The sequence below is a fragment of the Desmodus rotundus genome, chromosome 7 (assembly GCF_022682495.2).
Source record: "Desmodus rotundus isolate HL8 chromosome 7, HLdesRot8A.1, whole genome shotgun sequence".
NCBI lineage: Eukaryota > Metazoa > Chordata > Mammalia > Chiroptera > Phyllostomidae > Desmodus > Desmodus rotundus.
Genome location: NC_071393.1, coordinates 514,625 through 534,534, shown reverse-complemented (window position 1 = coordinate 534,534; position 19,910 = coordinate 514,625). Strand labels below are relative to the sequence as shown.

The 19,910-nt window shown below is 60.3% G+C and overlaps 1 protein-coding gene across 1 annotated transcript in view; it reads right to left on the bottom strand.

Annotated features, from left to right (window-relative positions):
• Window positions 1-6,563: 6,563 nt before the first annotated feature.
• GALNT9 (polypeptide N-acetylgalactosaminyltransferase 9) overlaps window positions 6,564-19,910 on the bottom strand; it is a 35,519-nt gene continuing 22,172 nt past the window's right edge. Inside the window, exons 6-11 of the mRNA XM_024566652.4 lie at window positions 17,493-17,610; window positions 11,223-11,408; window positions 9,954-10,091; window positions 9,396-9,491; window positions 8,335-8,502; window positions 6,564-7,343 (exon numbers count right to left, since the gene is read on the bottom strand). Coding sequence (XP_024422420.3) covers window positions 7,197-7,343; window positions 8,335-8,502; window positions 9,396-9,491; window positions 9,954-10,091; window positions 11,223-11,408; window positions 17,493-17,610 — 853 coding nt within the window. The 3' untranslated portion in view covers window positions 6,564-7,196. The remainder of the gene's footprint in view (window positions 7,344-8,334; window positions 8,503-9,395; window positions 9,492-9,953; window positions 10,092-11,222; window positions 11,409-17,492; window positions 17,611-19,910) is intronic.

Here is a 19,910-nt window from a genome sequence, read left to right as displayed (position 1 = left end):
TGGGGGACAGGGGTCCTCCTTCACAAATGTCCTTCCTGTCCAGTCAAGATTCCCTGCACGCAGGAGAATGCCACCTCTGAGCCCCCTCCACGGTCCGGTCCCAGGAGGGTCGTGTGCTTGTCACATGAAAATGGCAGCCTGGCCTTTGTGCCTGACAGCCACCTCCTCCTGGGTTCTTTTCCAGCCTGGGGAGTCGTGTTCCCACAAGTAGCTGTTTTACTGGAAAACCAAATGTGACACGTTCTCATAAGACCCTCAAGGTTGGCAGGTGGGGCTCACGGGGGGCTGCTGGGAAGGACCCGTCTCTGGGGTGGCAAGTCCAGCTCCTGTGGAGTTGGGGTCATCTCTCCTGGCCATTCCTTAAAGAAGGCCGGACACAGCAGGTGGGAGGCTCCAGGATTCTTCCAGAAAAGTGCTACCGTCTGCTGAGAGCTGCCTCCTGGTGGTCTGGGGGGAACCGCAGGTCCTGGGGGCAGCTGATGGGTTCCTGTGTCAGGGCTTAGGGGCCACAGGGACTGTGGCTCAGGAAAGCATTTTGGGTTCAGGGCACCCGCCGTCTGTGGAGAAGCTGCAGGTGGTGCTCGGGCTGATTTCCAGGATCAGGCTTCCTGAGCAAGTGGCTGTCACTCTTGCGGGCACCTGCGTGTCCTTTCAGTGCAGCCGGGGTGTGAGGTTTCACGGAACCGCTCAGCAGGGACAATTGTGGCCTCTGCTCTTGGGCTGAGTGCGGTCAGGAGGGAGGGAGGCGGGGGCAGGTGTCTTGGGGTTGCTTGTGGGAAGAAGTAAATTCCCAGGCCCACCTGCTGGAAACCCGGGTTCTGAAGCTCGCTGGGCACTGGGTTGCCAGACTCCCCACCGTGGATCCTTGTTCTGCCACCTGCTGCTCCCAGGGCTGGGCCTCTGCTATCTGAGGGCAGGGGCTGGTTTAGGCTGGGGACCGAAGTTTGATGGAGAAATTTATTAAGAGACATCACTTTGTCTAAAGGCTGGTGGTGGGCAGACGTGGACTTGCTCTTCCTGTAAAGTAAGGGCCTTTCTTAAAGCAATTACACTTCCTTGTCTGGGGGTGGACAGGGAATTAAGTTAGAGGGCATTGGAGGGGGCTGGCAGAGCGGGGAGGAGGGCTGGACTGCCGTCCGGCTGGAGATGAGCACCAGAGAGGGGTCTGCTTGTGCGTGAGGGTGGGCCACGGGGGCCCCAGAGCTGGGATCATGGCTCTAGCTTGTCACGACCCCTCAGTCTGCCTCCAGGAGCAAAGTGGGGTTGTGGGTCTGGGGCCTGGTGAGGCCGGCCCCGCTCTGAACGGCAGGTGGGCACCTGTCAGGGACCCAGGAGGGGCGCCCTGGACCCCCACTGGGCAGGAGGTCTTGGTGACATGCAGTGGGACCCAAAGCTGACAATGGACCAAAGGGGAGCCCCAGGGGGTCCCCACTCCACTCACCCCAATTAAAAATATTTTTTGGTCATAAAATAATATAGAATAACTAGAAATTACAATTACAACTTTTACGCGAATAACAATTTTACATAATTATAAGTATATAATCAATATGTACTATTTAGTTATGAGTTATATAGTTATAATAACTAATTAACAGATTGTTTACTTAATTGAAATTATGGATACAATTACTATAGCTAGTAATTATAATTGTGGAAAATAATAGAATATCATTTCTTATCATAGATCGACCAGAAAAACAAGCCTAGGACGTGAAACACGTCTTTTCAGACTCACTGATGATACATAGTCACCGGTGTCCAGATACATTTGCTTCTAAACCTTTTGCATTGCCAACAAGGGGTCACTGCCATCCACCCGGTGCCAACAGGAGTCCCCAATCCAGGACTCAGTAAAAGGAGGTATTTTATTGAGGCAAATAGTTTGCCAGCGGGCAGATGTGGCCTCTGTGCTCTCCGGACACAAAAGGGAAATGGGCTCCTATAAAGGGAGTACCCACCCTGGCCCCTAAATGGCCCATTTCTATGCAAATGAGGAATCCACATTTGCAGTCTGATTGGTCCAGATAACACTGCCCTGATGGTGATGGAGCTTCTCAGATTGGTCAGTAAAGATGCAAATGAGGATACAGCTGCATGACTCCCATTGGATGGGGCAGGTCTCAAGCCATTGGTTGAATGCAATTCTGGGAGAGCTGCTTTATAAGGGCTGATGCGGATGCAGGCACCACAGTCAGGAGGCTGTGAGCTGCCTGGCTTTTTCCTGAAATGCAGCGCGTGTGCGTGTGTGTCCGTGTCCGTGTCCGTGTCCCCTCTGTTGGCAACAGCTGCTGGACTCTGGTTGTGAGTTGGGGCCCCACGAAGAGTCCTCTCTTTCTTGGAGTCTACAGCACATACACGCAAACACATTTTATTTACTAACCAGAATTATACTTTGTGCACGTTTTAAACAAAATCTTCCTTTTAGGGGGTATAACTTACATATAATAAAATGTACATTTAAAATGTGTTTTCTTTGTTTTTGACATTTTCATTTCAAAATAATTTGGCAAAAAAAAAAAACAAAAAAACAAAAACAGTGAAGAAGTCCCGTGTGCTCTTCCGACAGGGGCCGCCTCCCGCAGCCCCGCGCCACATGGGAGCGCCTGGGATCCTCTGAACTGGTTTCCCTTTCTGCTTTGAAGTTTTCTTTTTTAGGGACACCAAGTATCCTTACCCTGCGCCATCTTCCTGTGGAGTCCGAGTCATTTATCTCCTATTGCTTCTTTTTGAGTATTTTCCCTAAATCTCTAGTCACCGCAAGACCCACAGCTTTTCTTCTGCATCAGCGATGGCTCCGGTGTTTTCGGTTCCCTGCTGGGTTGTCCTTAGCTCTGGAATCCGTGGCTTTCACCTCACTCTTTATCTGCGCATCTCGTCTCTAAGTTTCTCTCTTAAATTCTGTCTTCTTAAGTTCTAAGGTAAGAAGCTCTCCCAGGACATTTTCTTAGATTCTTTGGGTTCTTTTCTCCCAGAATGTTTTTTCGCTTGTCTTTTGCCTCCCCCGGCTGAGTCTACTTTCCTTCCCCAGCCTGCACAGCCCTGCAGAAACACAGAGGAGCCAGCTGGCGCATGAGGACATGTCCGTTCCTGCGGACCCTGGGAGCAGGTCTGGCCACTACGGCTTGAGGACCACACACTTGGACACGTGAGGGCCGGCTCTGAGGTCAGATGAGAGACGGCTAAGAGCCCAGGCAACTGGGACCTTCAGGGAGAAATGGGCCGGGTGCTGAAGTTCATCGCTGCCAAGCCCCGTGGCGTGTCTGGCTAAACTGTATGGAAGTGACTGATGGTTGCCGGACAGGCGGCGGGCCCACCGGCCATCACTGAGTCACGGGGGAAAGATGGCCCGTCCGTTTGCGTCAGCACTGATTTCATTTTAAAATGACTGTTGGGGACGTCAAAGAGCAAGAGGAATAACATACGAGTCTCCTCATGTCATTGATCCCTGAGCAGTTAACTGCCCGACTGACCAGGAGTCCATCTAATTAACTCTGGTGTCTGGGGCGGCAGCTCTTACCAACGTGAGGAGGTGACATGCCTCCGGCCCCACGACCCGGTTCATCTGGTGCAGCTTCTCTGGGGGCGTCTGGGGCTCTTTGAGTTTGGGGGCTCACACCCCAGCGGCCCAGCCTCTGTGGGCAGCACTTGGCCACTGCCTGCTCTTGCTGCCCCACTGGGATCCTGAGCTCCAGCAGCTTCCCCGGCCCCATGTACAGCAGGGTGTCCGCGTGTGCAGGAACCTGGGTGCTCCCAGCAGCTCCGAGCTTTCCGGCCCCTTCCTCTGAGTGGCAGAAGTCATTTCCTCCAGTTCAGGGGCCTCCCCGTCGCCCTCCCAGGCCCAGTTCCCAAGGCCTCCCAGGAGAGAACGGCAGGAAGAAGCCTGCTCCCCACACGGTCCCCTCCCTCTTGAGAGCTCAGGACAGCAATGTCCCTGGCTGTGGCATCTGGCCACCGTCCGCAGGGCCGGTGAACTTGGGTGAGATAGATCACATCTTCACCGTGACCTTCTCACGAGGACTGGGACCGAGACAGGTGATGAGGGTTCGTGGGAGGAGCTCTCGCATCCACGGTTTCCCAAGGAGCTGTCGCCTGGCTGATGCTGCTCCCAGTCAAGCCTGCGCTGTGACTGCCCCGGCTGGAACTTCCCCTGCGCAAGCAGGTCACCTGATCCGCACAGCCTGCACCTGGCTCTCTGCAGTGTCTGTGTGCGCTGCCTCGAGACCTGTGTCTCTGTTCCCAAAGGAATGCTTTTGGTGACGAAACGCCGAGTGGATGTGGCATTTCCTTCCGTTACAGCTCACCTGGTTCTGGCCCGAGGTGGCGACACTTCAGGAAGTCACGTTGCAGGTGAAGTTCTGCACAAACCTTTGTCGAGGCCTTGATGGCCCGGGGTGGAGGGGCGCTGCAGGGGTTGGGGCTCCTGTCATCTTTGTGTCCTGCCCGTGTGCCCAGGACACACCTGTTGAATAAGGAGCGAGTGAGCCAGTAGATGAAGGGTGGGCCCGGGCCAGCAGCTTTTGAAAGGGGCCCCAGGGAAAGGCTTCCGGTGGGGTGGGTGGGCAGGACCCTCCACACACTGAATGAGGGTCCTCGTTCACTTGTCACCAGCAGTCTCGGGTAAGAGAGGGGCCTATGGGATGTCAGGTCTCCCACCCCTGCCGCTGCCTGGTATTGGGGGTTGAGGCCCAGCACCCTGCCCTCACTGAGTGTGCCCGGCAAGGGCGCAGCCCTGAAATCTGCTGATGACAGATGCCCTGCATGGGGACACCACACAGCCTTTCCCCTCTGTCCCTGTGGTTGGGCCAGGGACCCCAGGACGGGGTGGGCACCGGGATGGGAGGGGGCCTCAGACCCCAGGCCCCCCCCATCCCGTGTCCTCTTCCAGGCCAGCCCCTCTCTAGGTGTCCAGGGACAGCTGTGTGGGGACCGCTCTGGATTCCTAGAAGACTCTGCCTTGTGTCTGTTGGGTCCCTGGCCAGGGGCTGCCCCTCCCACCTGCACAAAGTGTTGGGGGCTGCCCTGCCCCTGCCTCACTCCTGGGACCCCCTCCAGGTGGGATCTGCTCACCCAGACTGAACAGTGAAGGAAGCTTTGCAGCAGCAGGGACCCGTTTTCATTAGACAGAATTAAATTCCAAATCCCATTATCTCCAGCCGGAGCAGAGGGGAGGGCAGGGCCTGTCGCTGCCGCCCCTCCGGAGCAGGTGCTTGGCAACAGTGTCTCCCAGGCCCCAGGTCAGGGCCGCTCGCCAACGAGCCGCTTCAGACAAACACCATGGGCATCTCTGCATTTGCCACAGAGCCAATTTATGATCGGATTAAGGAAAGGCACGAGCCCGCGGGTAACTTTCATTAAATTCTGTTTGCTTGTGTCTTGGCCATTTATAACATTACCGTTGCTTAAAAAGAAAAAAAAACCGTGCTCGGCAGCCAGGCAGAGTGAAAGGCGCACGGGCTTGTGGTTGGACAGACCCAAGTGTGGGCCCTCACCCTGCCTCCTGCAGAGCGTGTGGTCGTAAAATGGGCAGAGGAGCCCTGGCCAGGCAGCTCAGTGGGTGGAGCATCGTCCCATAGGCCAAGGTTGCGGGTTCGATTCCTGGTCAGGGCACAGGCAGGAATCAACAAATGAGTGCATCAGTGAGCCGAACTACAGAGCCGTGTCTCTCTCTCTCTCTCTCTCTCTCTCTCTCTCTCTCTGTCTCCCCCTTTAGACAAAAGAAGTGTGGCGACAAGGGCCAGAGGGCGCAGGGATGGTGGGGTGGGGGGCCGGATTCCCACAGTCCGTGGGTAGTGCTGGACACTATTCTGAGCCCAGGATTGTGCTCAGGGGTGGGGGAGAGGAATTGGAGAGACGGTGAAGTGCAGAATTAGTCCTTGTCCCCAGGGCCTGAGAACCGAGAACGCTCCGATGACCTTGCTGACCAGGGGCGTGGAGTTGCGCGCCACACCGCTGTCCTCTGATCTTCAGGAGGAAACCCCCATCCCCAGGACCAGGGACCCTGGCCAGCACCAGCAGTGGCTCTTCCCCTCCCTGAAGAAACCCCGCCACTCCGTGGCCTCCGTGCCGTCCCGGGAAGGGCAGCCAGACCCCCCAGCTACAGCAAAGGGACCCAGGGGGCAGCATGTGCCCCAGCCTGAGGCCCGCAGCCTGGAAGCCTGCCCGGGTCACTCCGTAAGAAGGGGGAGAAACCAGAATCGCCAGTGCCCACAGTTCTGCCCCGGGAGGCCCTCTACACTCAGGGAGCTAGGCTTGCCTCTCAGATGCTTGGCCTGTCCCACTGTGGGGCAGCCAGGCCAGCCCTGGGGCTCTGTCCTCGGACACCTGAGGGCCCCACTGTCCAGTGGGGGGCAGGGTTAAGCAGCTGCCAGGCCCTGGGTGTGATGGGGAGAGGGACAGGCAGAACCTTTTCCGGTTTCTCTCCTGGGGTCCTGCAATTTTCACCAAGCCTGCCTGGTCCCAAGGCTCCAGCATAGTCCAGGGGGTGGGGGTGCTGCTTCTCAACTCCGCCCAGGGACCCTAAAGCCACTGCATGGATGATACGTAAGCAGGTGGGGGTGGCCGTGTGCCGATAAAACTTTATTTATAAAAACGGGCCAGAGGCCATGGGTCCTTGTTTGCTGGCCCCTGCCTTGGAGCAACAAGGGGAGGCGCCTGGCCGGGTGAGACATTAGGACAGGGATGCTGCCCTGACCAGTTCTGACTCCAGTGGACCAGACGTGTGTCTTTTGTGTAACCTGCTCTGCACTGGAGCGACGCCATGCTGTGGACACAGCCTCGTGACACTGTCGGAGACTCGTGGACCCTGGTCTCAGCCCCAAAAGATGGTGCTTTGCTCCCGGCGTCCAACTAGGCAACCACAGCAGGGTGGGCACGGCAGCGAGGGCCAGCCTGCTGCCCTCTGAGTTCCCGGGGGCAGTTCTGCGGGGGGTGTGCAGGGGCTCCGGCACATGCAGAGGTGGCCATCCAGGCGGCTGCGAGGGAAAACCGCAGAAAAGGCACGTGGTTCGGAGCAAGAGCTGGCTGTGGGCCCCTCAGGCTGAGCCGCCAAGCTGGGAGGGTCCAGAGCCTGGAGGGCAGCCCCTCCGACCCACACCCACCAGTCACCCAGGAGAGGGCTCAGCCCAGGGTGGCGAGGGGCCCAGCTGGGTCCTCTGGGCTCCGGCCCAGGGTGGGCGGGGCGGCTGCGTGGGCGGTCAGTGCCGGCTGTGCTTGACCCAGTTCCGGATGGCCCATTTCTGCCCCGAGCAGCGCTGCATCACCAGCCGCAGCCCGAAGTTAGCGTCCTTCGACATCTCCACCTCCAGGCACCTGCCAGTGTCTCGGCTCACAATGGGGCCGCTCTGCAGGGCAGGGACACCGAGTCAGCACACACACCCGCAGCCGCCGTGAGGGCATCCCAGGAGTGACGGACGCAAGCCCGTGTGGTCACTCACAGCCACCTGAGACGGGGTCCTGTCTGCCCCCATGTCCCTCTGTCCTCCCAGCTCCCCCATCAGCCATCCCACCCACTTGCCCAGCTCCCCGAGGTCTGAGAGTGACTAGGACAACAGAGCCTGAGGCCCTGAGATGCACATTTCCCCGTGTGTCCCTGCCTGTGAGTCCTCTGCCCTTCCCCAGCCACAGCTGGCCCTCCCTGGCCTGGCCTCCTGGGGACCCCCGGCCCTTGCAGGCTCCCTCCGGCAGCCTCCCCTGTGACTGGAGCCCCACTGTCGTGGGCCCGCTCAGCAGCTGCTGCCTGGCTGGGAGCTCAGGCATGGGTGGGGGGTCAGGGGTGGGCGGAGTGGGTCTGCATTCCCACACGGCAGAGTGGACCCCGGGTGGGGAGCGGCCACATGTGCTGCCCCTGTTCTTGGGTGCAGGGTCCCGGCTGCACACTCAGGGTTCGCATGCTGTTCACACCCAAGGGTCCAGGACAGGGGGCCCATGTGAGGAAGGGTCAGAGCTGTAGGAGGAGCTGGGTATGCAGGGTCTGGCCCACCGGTCTGGGGACCACCTCTGAACTGCCAGCCCACGTGTCTGTCCTCAGGCCTCGGTGTACAAACCCAGCAGCCCCCAAAGGGCCAAAGGAGCCAGAGGACTTGGGGTCCAGCCGTGGCCTGCAGCAGGGTGAGGGGTCCCTGGTGGCAGTCACCCTCCCCAACCCCTAAACCCCTCATTAGGAGGCTGAAGGAGGTAAGAGTGGGGGGTCCCCCCCAGCAGGAGGCAGCAGCTGCAGGGCCGTGACCTGGCTGTGACCCTGTGCCTGTCACCTAACCTTGGTGAGTCAGGGTTCAGGTGGAAGCCACTGGTCCGGGCCCCTGGCTGCCCCCACTTCCACCCTGCCCCACTGACCTGGGTGAAGTCCCACAGCCGCTGCGCCGGCCGGGCCACGTCCTCACACTTCCTCAGGGTGGGTGCTCGGGCCCGGCCGTCGTCCACCAGGCACTTGGAGTCAGGCAGGAAGGCGGTGGAGCCCAGAGGGCCCAGCTGCAGCAGGCCCTCCGTGCTGTAGCGCACGAGCTGGGGGAGGCAGGGAGCTGGGGTCACCCTGGGGGGGCCCTGAAGGGAGAGAGGGCACTGCCTCTGGGGGCCAGCCCGTCACCAGAGGGGACTCCACCCAGAGACGGCTCTGCTCCTGGCCTGGCCCTTCTGTCCAGTCCACGGAGTCCCTCCCAGCAGGACGCCTCAGCCCCTTCCCCACCCCTGCGGGGCCTGCGGCCCGGCCCGGGGAGGATCTCACGTGTGCCCCCAGACCACCTCATCTGCTCTCAACTGTGAGGCAAAGCCACGAGCATGGCCCAAGGTCACCGGTGCTGTGGTCCTAGTTCACATTGTTTGCAAACGACAGGCTCATGGCAGAGTCCAGGCTGCAGGCTCCTGCCCCGCCCAGACGCTCGACCTTCGGCCAATCCCGCTGCCTCTCTCTCCTTGGTGCCCCTGTCTGTCAGCAGGTCTGACAGCACCCGGTCCACCAGCTTAGGGAAGGAGCCAGTGGACGCTCTGCATAGAGTGTGCGACCAGCAGTGAGAGCTCCTTGGGCCGCGGCACTCTGGTGTGGCACCTGCGTGGTGGCAGACACCCCTCCCACCCATGTACTGGAGCCACTCAGCAGCCGGGGTGATTATCCCATAGGTCAGTCCATCTGTTCGTCCGTCCAAGGGGCAGGGGAGCCGAGGCGTCGGGGTCAGCGATGGCCTGACGTCTCACCCCTCACTTCCCTGGGGTGTGCACACGTGTGTGTGTGCACATGCCCATGAGCCTGTGTGCGTGTGTGTGTACATGTGTGCCTCCTGGGGGGCCCAGGTGCTGACCTCACAGCCACGGTGGCATCAGGACGCCCAGCAGGCTCCGCCCCTGCCCCGTACCCTCCTGCAGCCTGTGGCCTGCGGCTGGCGGGGTGAGCACCGTCCTACCTGGGATGACATCCCATGGCAGGGGTAGAGGATCGCTCGGTCATCGTCCTCCGCGCCCTGGTCCAAGCAGTAGCCGCTGGCTTTGCTGTTTCTCACCTACAAGCAGCAACCAGTGGCGAAGCCCATGCTGGGCAGTGCCAAGGCCAAGGCCAAGGTGAGACTGGGGGTCCCCACCCATCCCACCCCTGGACCTGAGTAGAGGGGTCTGCTCTGGGCAGGGGAGGGGCTGGGGGCTGAGGAGGAGGGGTGGGGGGCTCCAGGAAGTGGGCTCACTGGGGAGGGACTGGTGGGCTCCTTGGTAGGTGTGACCATGCTTGTCACCAGGGGGACAGACAGACGTGCCTCCCACATAAGCGTGGAGACCTGGCCACCCCTGCACGGGGGAGACTCGCTGACAGAAACGTGCCCGTGTTCGGACACGGGGGGTGCTGGGGTGTGAACAGCTGGGGGCCAGGGCCCTGGAGTGTCAGCACGTGGGAGGGCTGGGGCGGGGGCCCCCGGGGGGGGGGCGGGCAGGAAGCCGCCAGAGCCCAGGGGCCGCCGGGGCGGAGGCGGTACCTCTCCGTACGTGAGGGTGTTGTTGTAGGTCCTCATCTCGGGGTACACGTTCTCCAGGTACCACTTGAAGCTGCGGCACTTCAGCCTCTGGCGCAGGGCCCGCCGCTCGGACACGTCCCCGAAGTCCACCCCTGGGTTCTGCCAGGCAGGGAGGGAGGCCAGGAGGCATGAGTGCCGGTCACATGATGGGGGAGCTCCAGGAACAGGGGGCCCGCCTCCCAGGAGCATCCCTGCCCCTCAGGGCTTCCAGGGGCTGAGCCTCCCTCGTCTGGGGCAGCCTCCTGCCCTCCCAGGACCCTGGTGCAGCTGTTCCCAGTGGGAGGCCTGGCTGTCCTAGTCCCGGCCCCGGCCTGGACAGGAGGCCACTGGCCATGTGCAGGCCTGGTGTCTCCACCTGCCCTGGCCCCGGGCCCTCCTGCCAGCTGACCACGCAGCCCCTGGGAACTCTGCCTCCAGTGCGGGGTCTGGGCCGGGCCAGGGCGTGCGTGCTGCAGTGCGCCCTGTGGCGAGCTCTGGGGCATGGGGTACTGATGTGCACACACACAGGCACAGGCCCGAATATGTGTGCATGCCACACACATGCACGGGTCTGCGTGTGCACAGAGACATGTGCGTATGCACACAATGTGCCTGCATGTGCGTGCACAGTGAACACACTCGTGTGCATGCTTGCACACCCAAGCCCACTTCCGCAAGCTCCGCCCCCAGCCACAGGCTGCTGGTTTGGCGCCTCACCCGGCCACGTGACTGGACGCCGCAGAGGCCCTTGGCACCCTCTGACTCTGCCCCGTGGGCTGTGCGTCCCTGCGTGAGTGACTGGGCCTCCCAGGGCCTGTCCCCTCTGCCGGGCGGATGGCAGCCTTGCTATGTGCTCCCTGCATTGCCACTGCGGCTGTCACATCACTGTGGCCCTGATGCTGGGCTCACTGGGAAAGGCCTCTGTGGAAGGGGTGGCTGTGGCCCAGGGAGGGGCCACTGTCCTCCTGGGGCAGTGTGTACCCAGCAGCCAGCAGCCAAACCTGCCACACCCAGGCTCCGCTGACCAGCGTTACCAGCAGAGGGTGGGGGAGGTTTCCCCAGAGGGGCACTCGCTAACCAGCTGAACGGCCATCAGGCAGGGCTGTCACCTGTGGAGGTGACAGTCAAGACACTGTCCTTGCTGGGAGGTACAGGAGACCCCGCCTCCTGGGGCCCCAGGGTCCTCGTCCTGGAGCCGGCCTGCTCAGCCGCTCTGGCCTGGACGCCCCGCCCGCCTGCCCTCCGGCTCACGGTCATGGGGATGTTCCAGGCCATGTACACGTGGGACTTGAAGCCGTCCATCCAGACCTCGGCCGCCCGCAGAGCGTTGCGCTTGGCATAGTAGTCGATGTCGCTGTTGTAGGGCTTCCTGGTGCGCTCGATGTGCGCCACGCGGGAGCAGGGCAGCACCTCCATGCTGCCGCCACACTGCCACACCTGCCGGGGCGCCGGCGGTCAGCGGTCGGCGGGCCCGCCCCGTCCCGCCCTGCCTGTGCCCCTCCTGCCCCTACCCTCCCCCCAGCCACACCGCACCGCCCCTGCTCACAGGCCCCAGGACACCCCTGCCCAGGGCGCCCGGAGGCCTGGCCCCTGTGGGCTTGCCCAGGGACCACAGCCAGGGAGAAGCCGTCCCCCGAAGCCTGGACAGAGCTGCCCCTCTGCCATTTGCCACCATACCTAACGTCCCTCACACGCTGTAAGATACAAACAATGGAGGGGCGTTTTCCCCAAGCGCGTTCCGCCCACCCCGACGTGTCATCCCTGGTCCGTCCCCGTGTCCCCGCCCACCCCACTCAGAAACCCCGACACCAGGCACCGCTGGTCAGCAGCTCCTGTGTGAAGAGCAGGTCTTGGCATGAGGGTGCAGTGCAGCCGCCACGGGGCATTTCTAGGAGAGGTGACGGAGCCACAGCTCCAGACTCTGTCTGTTCAGTGGATCCAGTCACATCACAAACCTCTGATTTTCCTGCAGCTCTACATGGCTGTTCGATACAGTTCTGGCCAATGAGGTGTAAGTGAAAGTGTCACGGGGTGGGGGGTGCTTTGGGGAAAGCTGGGGCTTGTCCCAAAAAGGCACAGACTCAGCTGGCAGGGCCCTTTGCCCTTTCCCCTTCTTTCTGCTGGGAATGTGGATGTAAGGTCTGGAGGAGTGGCAGCCATTTCGTGACCATGAGGCAACAAACACAAGGCTCAAGGTCTATGCAGCAAACATGGCTGATGGAAAGTGACAAAGCACCCAATTTCCCACGGTGATTGTGGTGTTGTCACGTCAGCGGTGTGCTTCTGAGACACCTAATACCTGTTCAAGCCTCGGGTGGTGGGTTTTCTGTTGTTGCGTTCAAACTGACCAAGCCGGACCGAGAGGTGTCAGCAGAATGAACGGGAGCCCCGACAATCCTGTGTCCGGGCACACGGGGGATTAACCTCATTCTCTTACAGATGAAGTTGAGAGCTGAGGCACAGAGAGGCTAAGAGAATGTCGAAGGTCACACCACTGGCTCGTGCTGCGGCAGGGTGTCAGAACCAGCGCGTGAAGCCCCTGAAGTTGCTGCTTCCCCCCCGGCGCAGTGGAGGCGACACGGAGCAGAGTCACATGACCTAAGTGTGACTCTCACACCCACTGTGTCTCAACTACTGATGACCTCAATCAGTTTGGTTCGATGCCCCCCAAACAGAAACAGCCATCACGATGGGTGGAACCCGGGGTCAGCCTGCAGGCAGCTGCTGGGAGGGAAGGGGCCCAGGAGCAGGGAGACCCACCGGGGACCCCCGGAGCCCAGCCAGTCAGCCCAGCCAGTCAACCTGACAGACTTTGACCCCTAGAGCTGGACTGTGACCGGCGGGACCCCAGAGCAAGCTGTCCTGCCCTTAAAGATGAGACCGTGGGTGCCATCGGTCGGCTTCCTCCCAGTCAGGAGGTCAGAATGGTGTGCCACCCTCCCGCCAGCCCGGCACTGAGCCCCCAGTCCCCTCAGCTGTCGTCCCAGAGCCGGGGCACCTTGCAGCCACGGGGTCACATCCTGGTTGTCCACCTCCAGATGAGTCACAGGGGGAACCTGCTGCCGGACAAACCGAGCGTGTGCTGCTGTTTGTGGGCTTGTCCCCATCACCACTCCCTGGTCCGGCGCCCAAAGGAGATGTGCCCCAATGTCCTCAGATTTCCCATCCAAGCCAGACTCGGGCCTGGCGCCACCTCAGCCAGTTGGGCTGACAGAAGCAGTTAGATGTCATCGGCGACCAGCCCGGGTCCTCCACTATTTCTTGTGTGACTTGCAGGTGACAGCAGAGGCTTCCAGTGACGAAAATAATTCCTTGCACCCTGAGCTGCAATTTTACCAGTTCTGCTGTCGGCCTCGCCTGTGCGTGGAGAAGCGTCCAGCATCTAAATCAGGGCCGGGTGGAGCCGTTCTCCCAGATGCGGGTTCTGGCCGGAAGGTTTGCGGGTTCCCATGGCCCTGGCTCCTGGGGACACTATGTTTTCAGAAACTGCCCTGACTGAGCGCTGGGGAAGAGCTCACCTCAGAGATGGAGTCCCTGTCCTGCCTCTCAGGAGCTTGGCCCTGCCTCTTTCCATTTTTTTTTTTTCCTTTGTAATAATCCACACATCCAACTGATGAAATGGATCCCCCCCATCATCCACCCATCGTCGACGGAGGGGGACGCCCGCTCAGGGTCTGAGCCCGGGTCTCCAGACGCGACAGGAGGCCCTGCAGGTCCAGGCTGAGGCTGCCGGACACAGCTGTCCTGCCCCACAGGCTGTCACCTGGCCCCAACCCCAGAGGCCCCCAACTACCACCTTCTTTTTAGAGGCACGAAATTCCCCATGTGAGCAAAACCCAAGGCTTTGCACCCGCTCTGGAGAAAACTGCATCGCTTCCAGAAACTTCCCATCGGAATGCACTTTGTAAAAGGGATGGTGGTCGCCCCGTGCCCCGCCCCCCAGCCTGTTCCGGAAGCGCTGACCCCAGGGGCCACAGGTCTCCCCTCCTGGGCGAGGTCTCCAGGGCAGAGTTGGGCTGGATTTCGCTTTGGAAACTAAGTCCCATCTCCCAGGCCTCAGAAGGCTCAATTCATAAATTTTGGGCGAGAAAACATCCCTTCCTGGAGCCTCTGGGAGTCTACCCACACGCGTGCTGCAGAACAGCTGTTCCTTCCTGCTCGTGGAGCCAAACCCACGGAGGCTCCGGAGCTGGGCTCCCTGCGGACCCCTCCCATCTGTGTCAGGGGACACTCAGCATCTCACACCGTCGTCGGAAAGGAAAATTCCTTCCTTCCTGACAGGCAGTTCTCAGCGGCAGCCCCCAGGCCAGCAGCAGGAGCGCCTGTCTGTGCCTCACACTGCGTCCTCGAGGCCCGTCCAGACCTGCGGGTCAGAAGCTCTGGGTGCAGCCCTGCAGGGGCGTCTGGTGGCTGCCAGAATTTGGGACAGCTGTGCTAAAGGCCTTGGGCTCCTCCTCCCCTCCCCCGAGGGAGGCGACCTGGGCTCAGCTGTCACCCGCTGGGTCCTCACACTCACTGCGTGTCTCTCGACCCAGTGGCCCTGGAGCCTCGGCTCTGAATTTGGCAGCTCACTCTTCACCCCGAGACTTCCCAGTTTCCACACGCACAGGGAGTCAGCTCAGCATAGCCCTCCAACTCAGAATCTCCGCCACGAGCCCCCTTGAGGTGCAGCCCCCACTTTGGTCATCTGTCCCCATGTGAGGCGAGTCTGCGTTTGAGGCCACGATTCCCACGCACCCAGCTGCTGCAGCGGGAGCTGAGGACCAGGCCTGAGACAGAGGAGCAAAGGGCTCCCCACTTCCACGCAGCCCTCGGCTTTCCTCAGGACGCCCACACATGGCTTTGTCTTGACCTTTGCAGGCCCCATGGACACGATGCGTTCCTGGTTCCTAACTGGCTCCAGGATGTCCCTCATTAGGGACGAGCAATTCACATTCCTGCCGTCACAGAGATGGCACTGGCCTCGAGACCACAGAATTACTCCTCTAATTGGGTCGCATCGATCAGAAGGGCTGTGTGGGCGTCTGTGTTAATGACACCTCAGAAGCAGCAGAGGGCTTTGAGGCCTGTGTGTGGGCGCAGGGTCCCGGGAAGGCGGAGGAAGAGCACGGGGAAGGGAGGGGAGGCCTGGTTGCACCCCGGGGGCCCCCAGCTGGGGTCGGGGCAGGGGCCTGGCAGCCAGAGGCGTCAGCAAGGCAGGTGGGGTGGCTCTGGAGCTGGGAAAATGCTTGGACCCTGCTTCCAAGCTCCCTGGGAGCACCAGGCCCCAAGGTGCCCATAGCCAGTCTCTTTCTGCTGCCCCTCAGAACAGGGCTGGCCGGTCCCCTCAACTGGAGTTCAAGGTCAGACAGGCCTTTTGAATATGAGCACATGCCAGGCTCCCTAGGGGCTGGTGCACTGACATCAGCTTTCCTGATTTATATCCACATCCGTGCTGCTCATTCCCAAGCCTAATAATCATACCTGCGCCTGCGCCTGCACCTGTGCCCACACCTGCGCCCGCGCCCGCGCCTGCACCTGTGCCCACACCTGCGCCCGCACCTGCGCCCGCGCCCGCACCTGTGCCCGCACCACCTCAGTCAGCAGACTCCTCCGAGGGTCTGAAGAGGGGGACTCTTGCAAGAAGACCAGACTCTGTGACCATGGGGTGGACCCTGGCCTTGGTCTCCACTTTGCCAAGTGGGGTCTGGGCCCGATGCTGGACAGAGGAGAGTCAGCATTTGGGGAGAATCTGCGGGATTCACCTCCCGCCTCCACTTCTAACATGATACCTAAGGGCTGATTCTAAACGTGTGGTTTAAAATTGGAACACGTCAGAGAATTACATGCAGCAGCAAACAATTCTGAATCGCTTCCAAGGACCTGCGATTCGGCCTAAGTTTCATGTATCGGCTGCACGAGAACCTTTTATGCACTTGGGGAGTTTCTGCTGATATCAGGCAACGAAAATGCTTGAAGAGGAAAGGAAATATGTGACATTTATAAGCGTTGTTTTAAAAGGTTCAGGGAATTTAACTACCGGCAGAAATGGAACTGATTGTGTAGTCTGCTCAGCCCCAGTTAATCAAACATTAATCAAAGAAAAGGGGGGGCTGGGTGTTTTTCTATTAGATTTATAACCACAATGCCACGACCTCTTGGTTTAACCTCAAAGCTTAAAGCAAACAGGACTGGAAATGTGCCACTTCGATACACTGCATATAAATTTTTAAAAATTGGCCTTAATCCGTTCTGTGAATAAAGACCCACAGGCAAAAATCAAAACAAACAAACAAAAAAACAAGTGAAACCCCAGAACGCCCAGGAAACACAGGAACCAGAGCTCACCGTGCCTCACCCAGCCCAGCCCAGCTCAACCACAGGAGACCTGCCCGCCCACTGTAGCCCCTCCAGCTGCTCACCAAGCACCCTGGAGGGCTCGGACCCCTCAACCCATACCCCCGCCAGCACCATGGCACCTCCATCAAAAAGCACCGAGAGGTACGCAGTGTCTGACCGTCCCAGCAGAAGCCCCCCCTCCCCCGCCCCCCGGGCTCTGCCCTCCACCCCTGACCTAGCATTACAGAGGCCAGAGGGAGCCCTGCTTCAGTCCCGCCTGCCTCCCATCCAGCCCCACAGGCCTCTGTGCTGATGGGCACGCAGGTGACCCTGCCTCACGGGTGTGCACCTGCCTCGCACACTGCCTGGGACACCCCTCCTCCCTTCCCTAGCTTCCCTGCGGCACCTGGCCTTCTGTGGGGGACTCCTTCTCGGACTATTCTCTTTGAACTGCACGCAGACCCCTTCTCACGCTCCTGGCCTCCTCCTGCCGCTTCCTCCCTTTCTCTGGTCCCCTCCATCCTGGGAGGCGGGGCTTCCATCTGCTTTGTTCCCGCACAGGCCTGGCACACCCAGGCCTGGCACACCACGGTGCAGTGGTCGGCTCCCTGCGGCAAAGTTGGGCTCCCAGAACGAGCTGCAGAGGGTCTCGTCCAGCACTGGCCGGGAGCATGATCCCTGAGCGCTGAAGATCGCAAAAGCTGCCTGCCGCCAGGCATCACACTCAGGCCTTGGGCGGTCCAGCTCCCACGCCCTGTCCAGGGAGCCCTGTCCCCGGGGACCCGCACCCCAAGACCCCACATGATGCAGCATGCTCCCAGCCGGGCAGCTGTTGGACCGTCAGGGCACCCCAGAGAATGAGCTCACCCTGCCAGATTAGCAACCAAGACTCTTCCAGAACTTCTCCAAGCAGCCAGGGCGAGGAGGTCTGAAACCAGGAGTCTCCGGGACAGGGGAATTCCTCACCCCCAGCAGCCCGCACTCGAGTGCGATGGAGCCAAAACCAAGGGCTCGAATAATTAAACAAACACAGAAATACAGCTTGTCATTGTCTTCAGCAAACACACAGTCCTCGGTCTCATTACCATCGGCTGCTTTCGCTGACTCTCAGTTTGGGGCCTCACATCCGTCCCTCCGGCAGAACAAACTCTGGCCACAGCCAACCCCCCAGCAGCCGCACAGCGCCCTCCACAGGCCACTCACCCTCATGCCCAGCTCGATGTTTTCGCCTCCGTACACCTCCATGCCCGGGTCCAGGAGGCCGATGTCCCCGAAATACTCTCGGTCCACCACAAAGGAGCAGCCAATCATGGCTGGGGTCCTGGAGGGAAGCAGACAGTGGCGTGAAGAGATCGGGGGGGGGGGGGGGGGCTTGCCGGGGGGCAAGCACAGCCCAGGCCAGTGCCTGGGGTGCCTCGTGGACCCACACGGTGCTGACCTCCCAGGCTGAGCCGCAGCCACCCACCGCCCTGCCTCGTTATCTGGTCGGCTCCGCCCATCAGGAGTCAGGGCTGCGATGGGCAGCTGCGAAGGTCACCCAGAGCCCACCACGCGACCCTGAAGGACCTCGCTGACGTGCCCACAACATGCCGCAGAGTCGGAGAGCACACGACTTGAGCGGCTGTGGCTCCACGCTGCCAACTGCACCGTCCTCGCTCCGATTATTCCATTTCCATCGAGCAATGAACACGTGGTCTCGTTGTGCCCCCAGCATCCGTATCTGCGCAGTCGCCTGTCGGGGTGCCGGCCGTATTTCCCTCTAAAACGCATGACAAGTCAGTCGGTGCCCTGCGTCCCCTCCCGGGGCAGTGGTCTCAGAGCAGTGAAGGTGGGCAGGGCGTGCGTCGGGCAGTACGGGACGGCTTCGCTGCGAGTGGCATTGCACACCCATCCGGAAAAATCTCTCTCCAGCAAGAAACAGGCACAGTCTGTGTTTTCTGGGCAAGCAGGACCCCCCAAGCTTTCGATGGAAGATTTTGCCTCCAAACAAAGTGCATTCCCCTGAAGGCTGAGGGTTGCGTTTCTTCACATCTCTGAGGACTGGCGCAGCCTCCGTGGTCCCCCAAGACCCCCGAAGGCCCCGAGGCCACTGCGACGCTGGGGTGGCTGGCTGCCTTCTCTGCTCCGGCCTCATGCCTGCCCCCAGCTCCCAGGGAAGACCAATTCCTCTACAGTGGAATCAACAGAGAAATCAGCCTCAATCACAAGATAAAAGAAGCATTTCTACCCCCTGCAGCTGGGAAGTCAGAGATCAATGCTCATCAGTTTTCCGGGAAAACAGGCGTTAAAAACCCGTCACCCTTGTCTTTGTGCAAAGGTCCGATCTGTTCTGTCGCTGGATTTGGGCCGCCAATGCCCTGGCCGCTGCTGTCTTTGATTTCAACAGGAAGCATGTGGCTGGGTAAGTTATAGTCGGCCGGCACGCCACAGGTGTTTATTTCTCTCGTTGCCTTAACTGAAAAAACATCCCAGGGTAGTCCCTGGTGGATTGCGCTGCCGAATTCCCCGCCAAGCCTGTGATCACTGGTGACGTTTGTTTTTTTTTTTTTTTTTTTTTGCTCTGTGTTCCAAAGTAAACTTCAACAGCAGCAGCCTCGGCTGGCGCTGAATTTATTTGCACAAGAAACCCTGCTGTGATGGCAGGAAACAGCCAGGCTGGGGGCTCAGCTCTGGGAGCCGTGCTTCCCATCCTGTGGGGCTTCCTCACATCTGGCTGATGTGCAGCCGTTCACAGCCGAGGCGCGGGCGTACATGGTGTGCGTGGGTGTGCATGTGTGCGTGTGAGTCAGGGTGTGGGGCGTGCATGTGTGTGGGTGTGAGGGTGCGTGGGTGTGAGGGTGTGCATGTGTGCACGTGTGTGAGTGTAATGAATGGCAAAAAACTTGCTAAGCTGGTTCTTCAAACGTCAGCCCCCTCCACACAGCTGACGTGGGCGCTCTGTGTCCTTCAGGACGAGGGCAGCGGTGTCTCCCGCCCGGTGTAAAGGAGCTCGGGGGTCCTTGAGCTCGACTGCCTGGTGCCCCTGTGGGTTTCCCAGCAGTTCGGCGCTCAGCGGAGGGGTTGCAGACCGCAGAAGCCGAGTCTGCGGTGGAATCGGAGCACGCAGCTGCGGCCGGGTGTCAGATGGGCAAGGGTGGTGGCCGTGTGTCACAGGGACCAGAGGAGTGATGGGGACAGTAGCCAAGCGGAGACGACTGCCCAGCTCCAGCCCACCCTGCCTTGTGGGAAGCTGGTCCTTCCCATTTTTGAAAAGATACTGGATTTGGGTATTTTTATCGTATAAGTCTCCATTTTCACGTCTGGGAAGTGGCTCAAAACAAGTGCTTCCCAGGAGAGGGTCCGATGGGAGGGCCGGGCTGGGTCTCTGCTCTGCCTCTCCCGGTCAAGGAGGTGGCGGTGCCTCGTCCTCGTGGCTCCATCTCTGTCTGCCTGTGTCTGTCTATCTGTCTCTGTCTCCCTCTGCCTCCGTCCCTCTCTGCTCTCGCGTCTCTCTGTCTCTCTGTCCTGACCCTGTCTGTCTGTCCTCCTCTGTCACCTCTCTTGCTTCCTCTCACTTTCTCTCCACCGTTGGCCCTGTTCTTCCCTCTCTGTGTCTGTTTCTCATCCCCTGGCTCTGTCTGT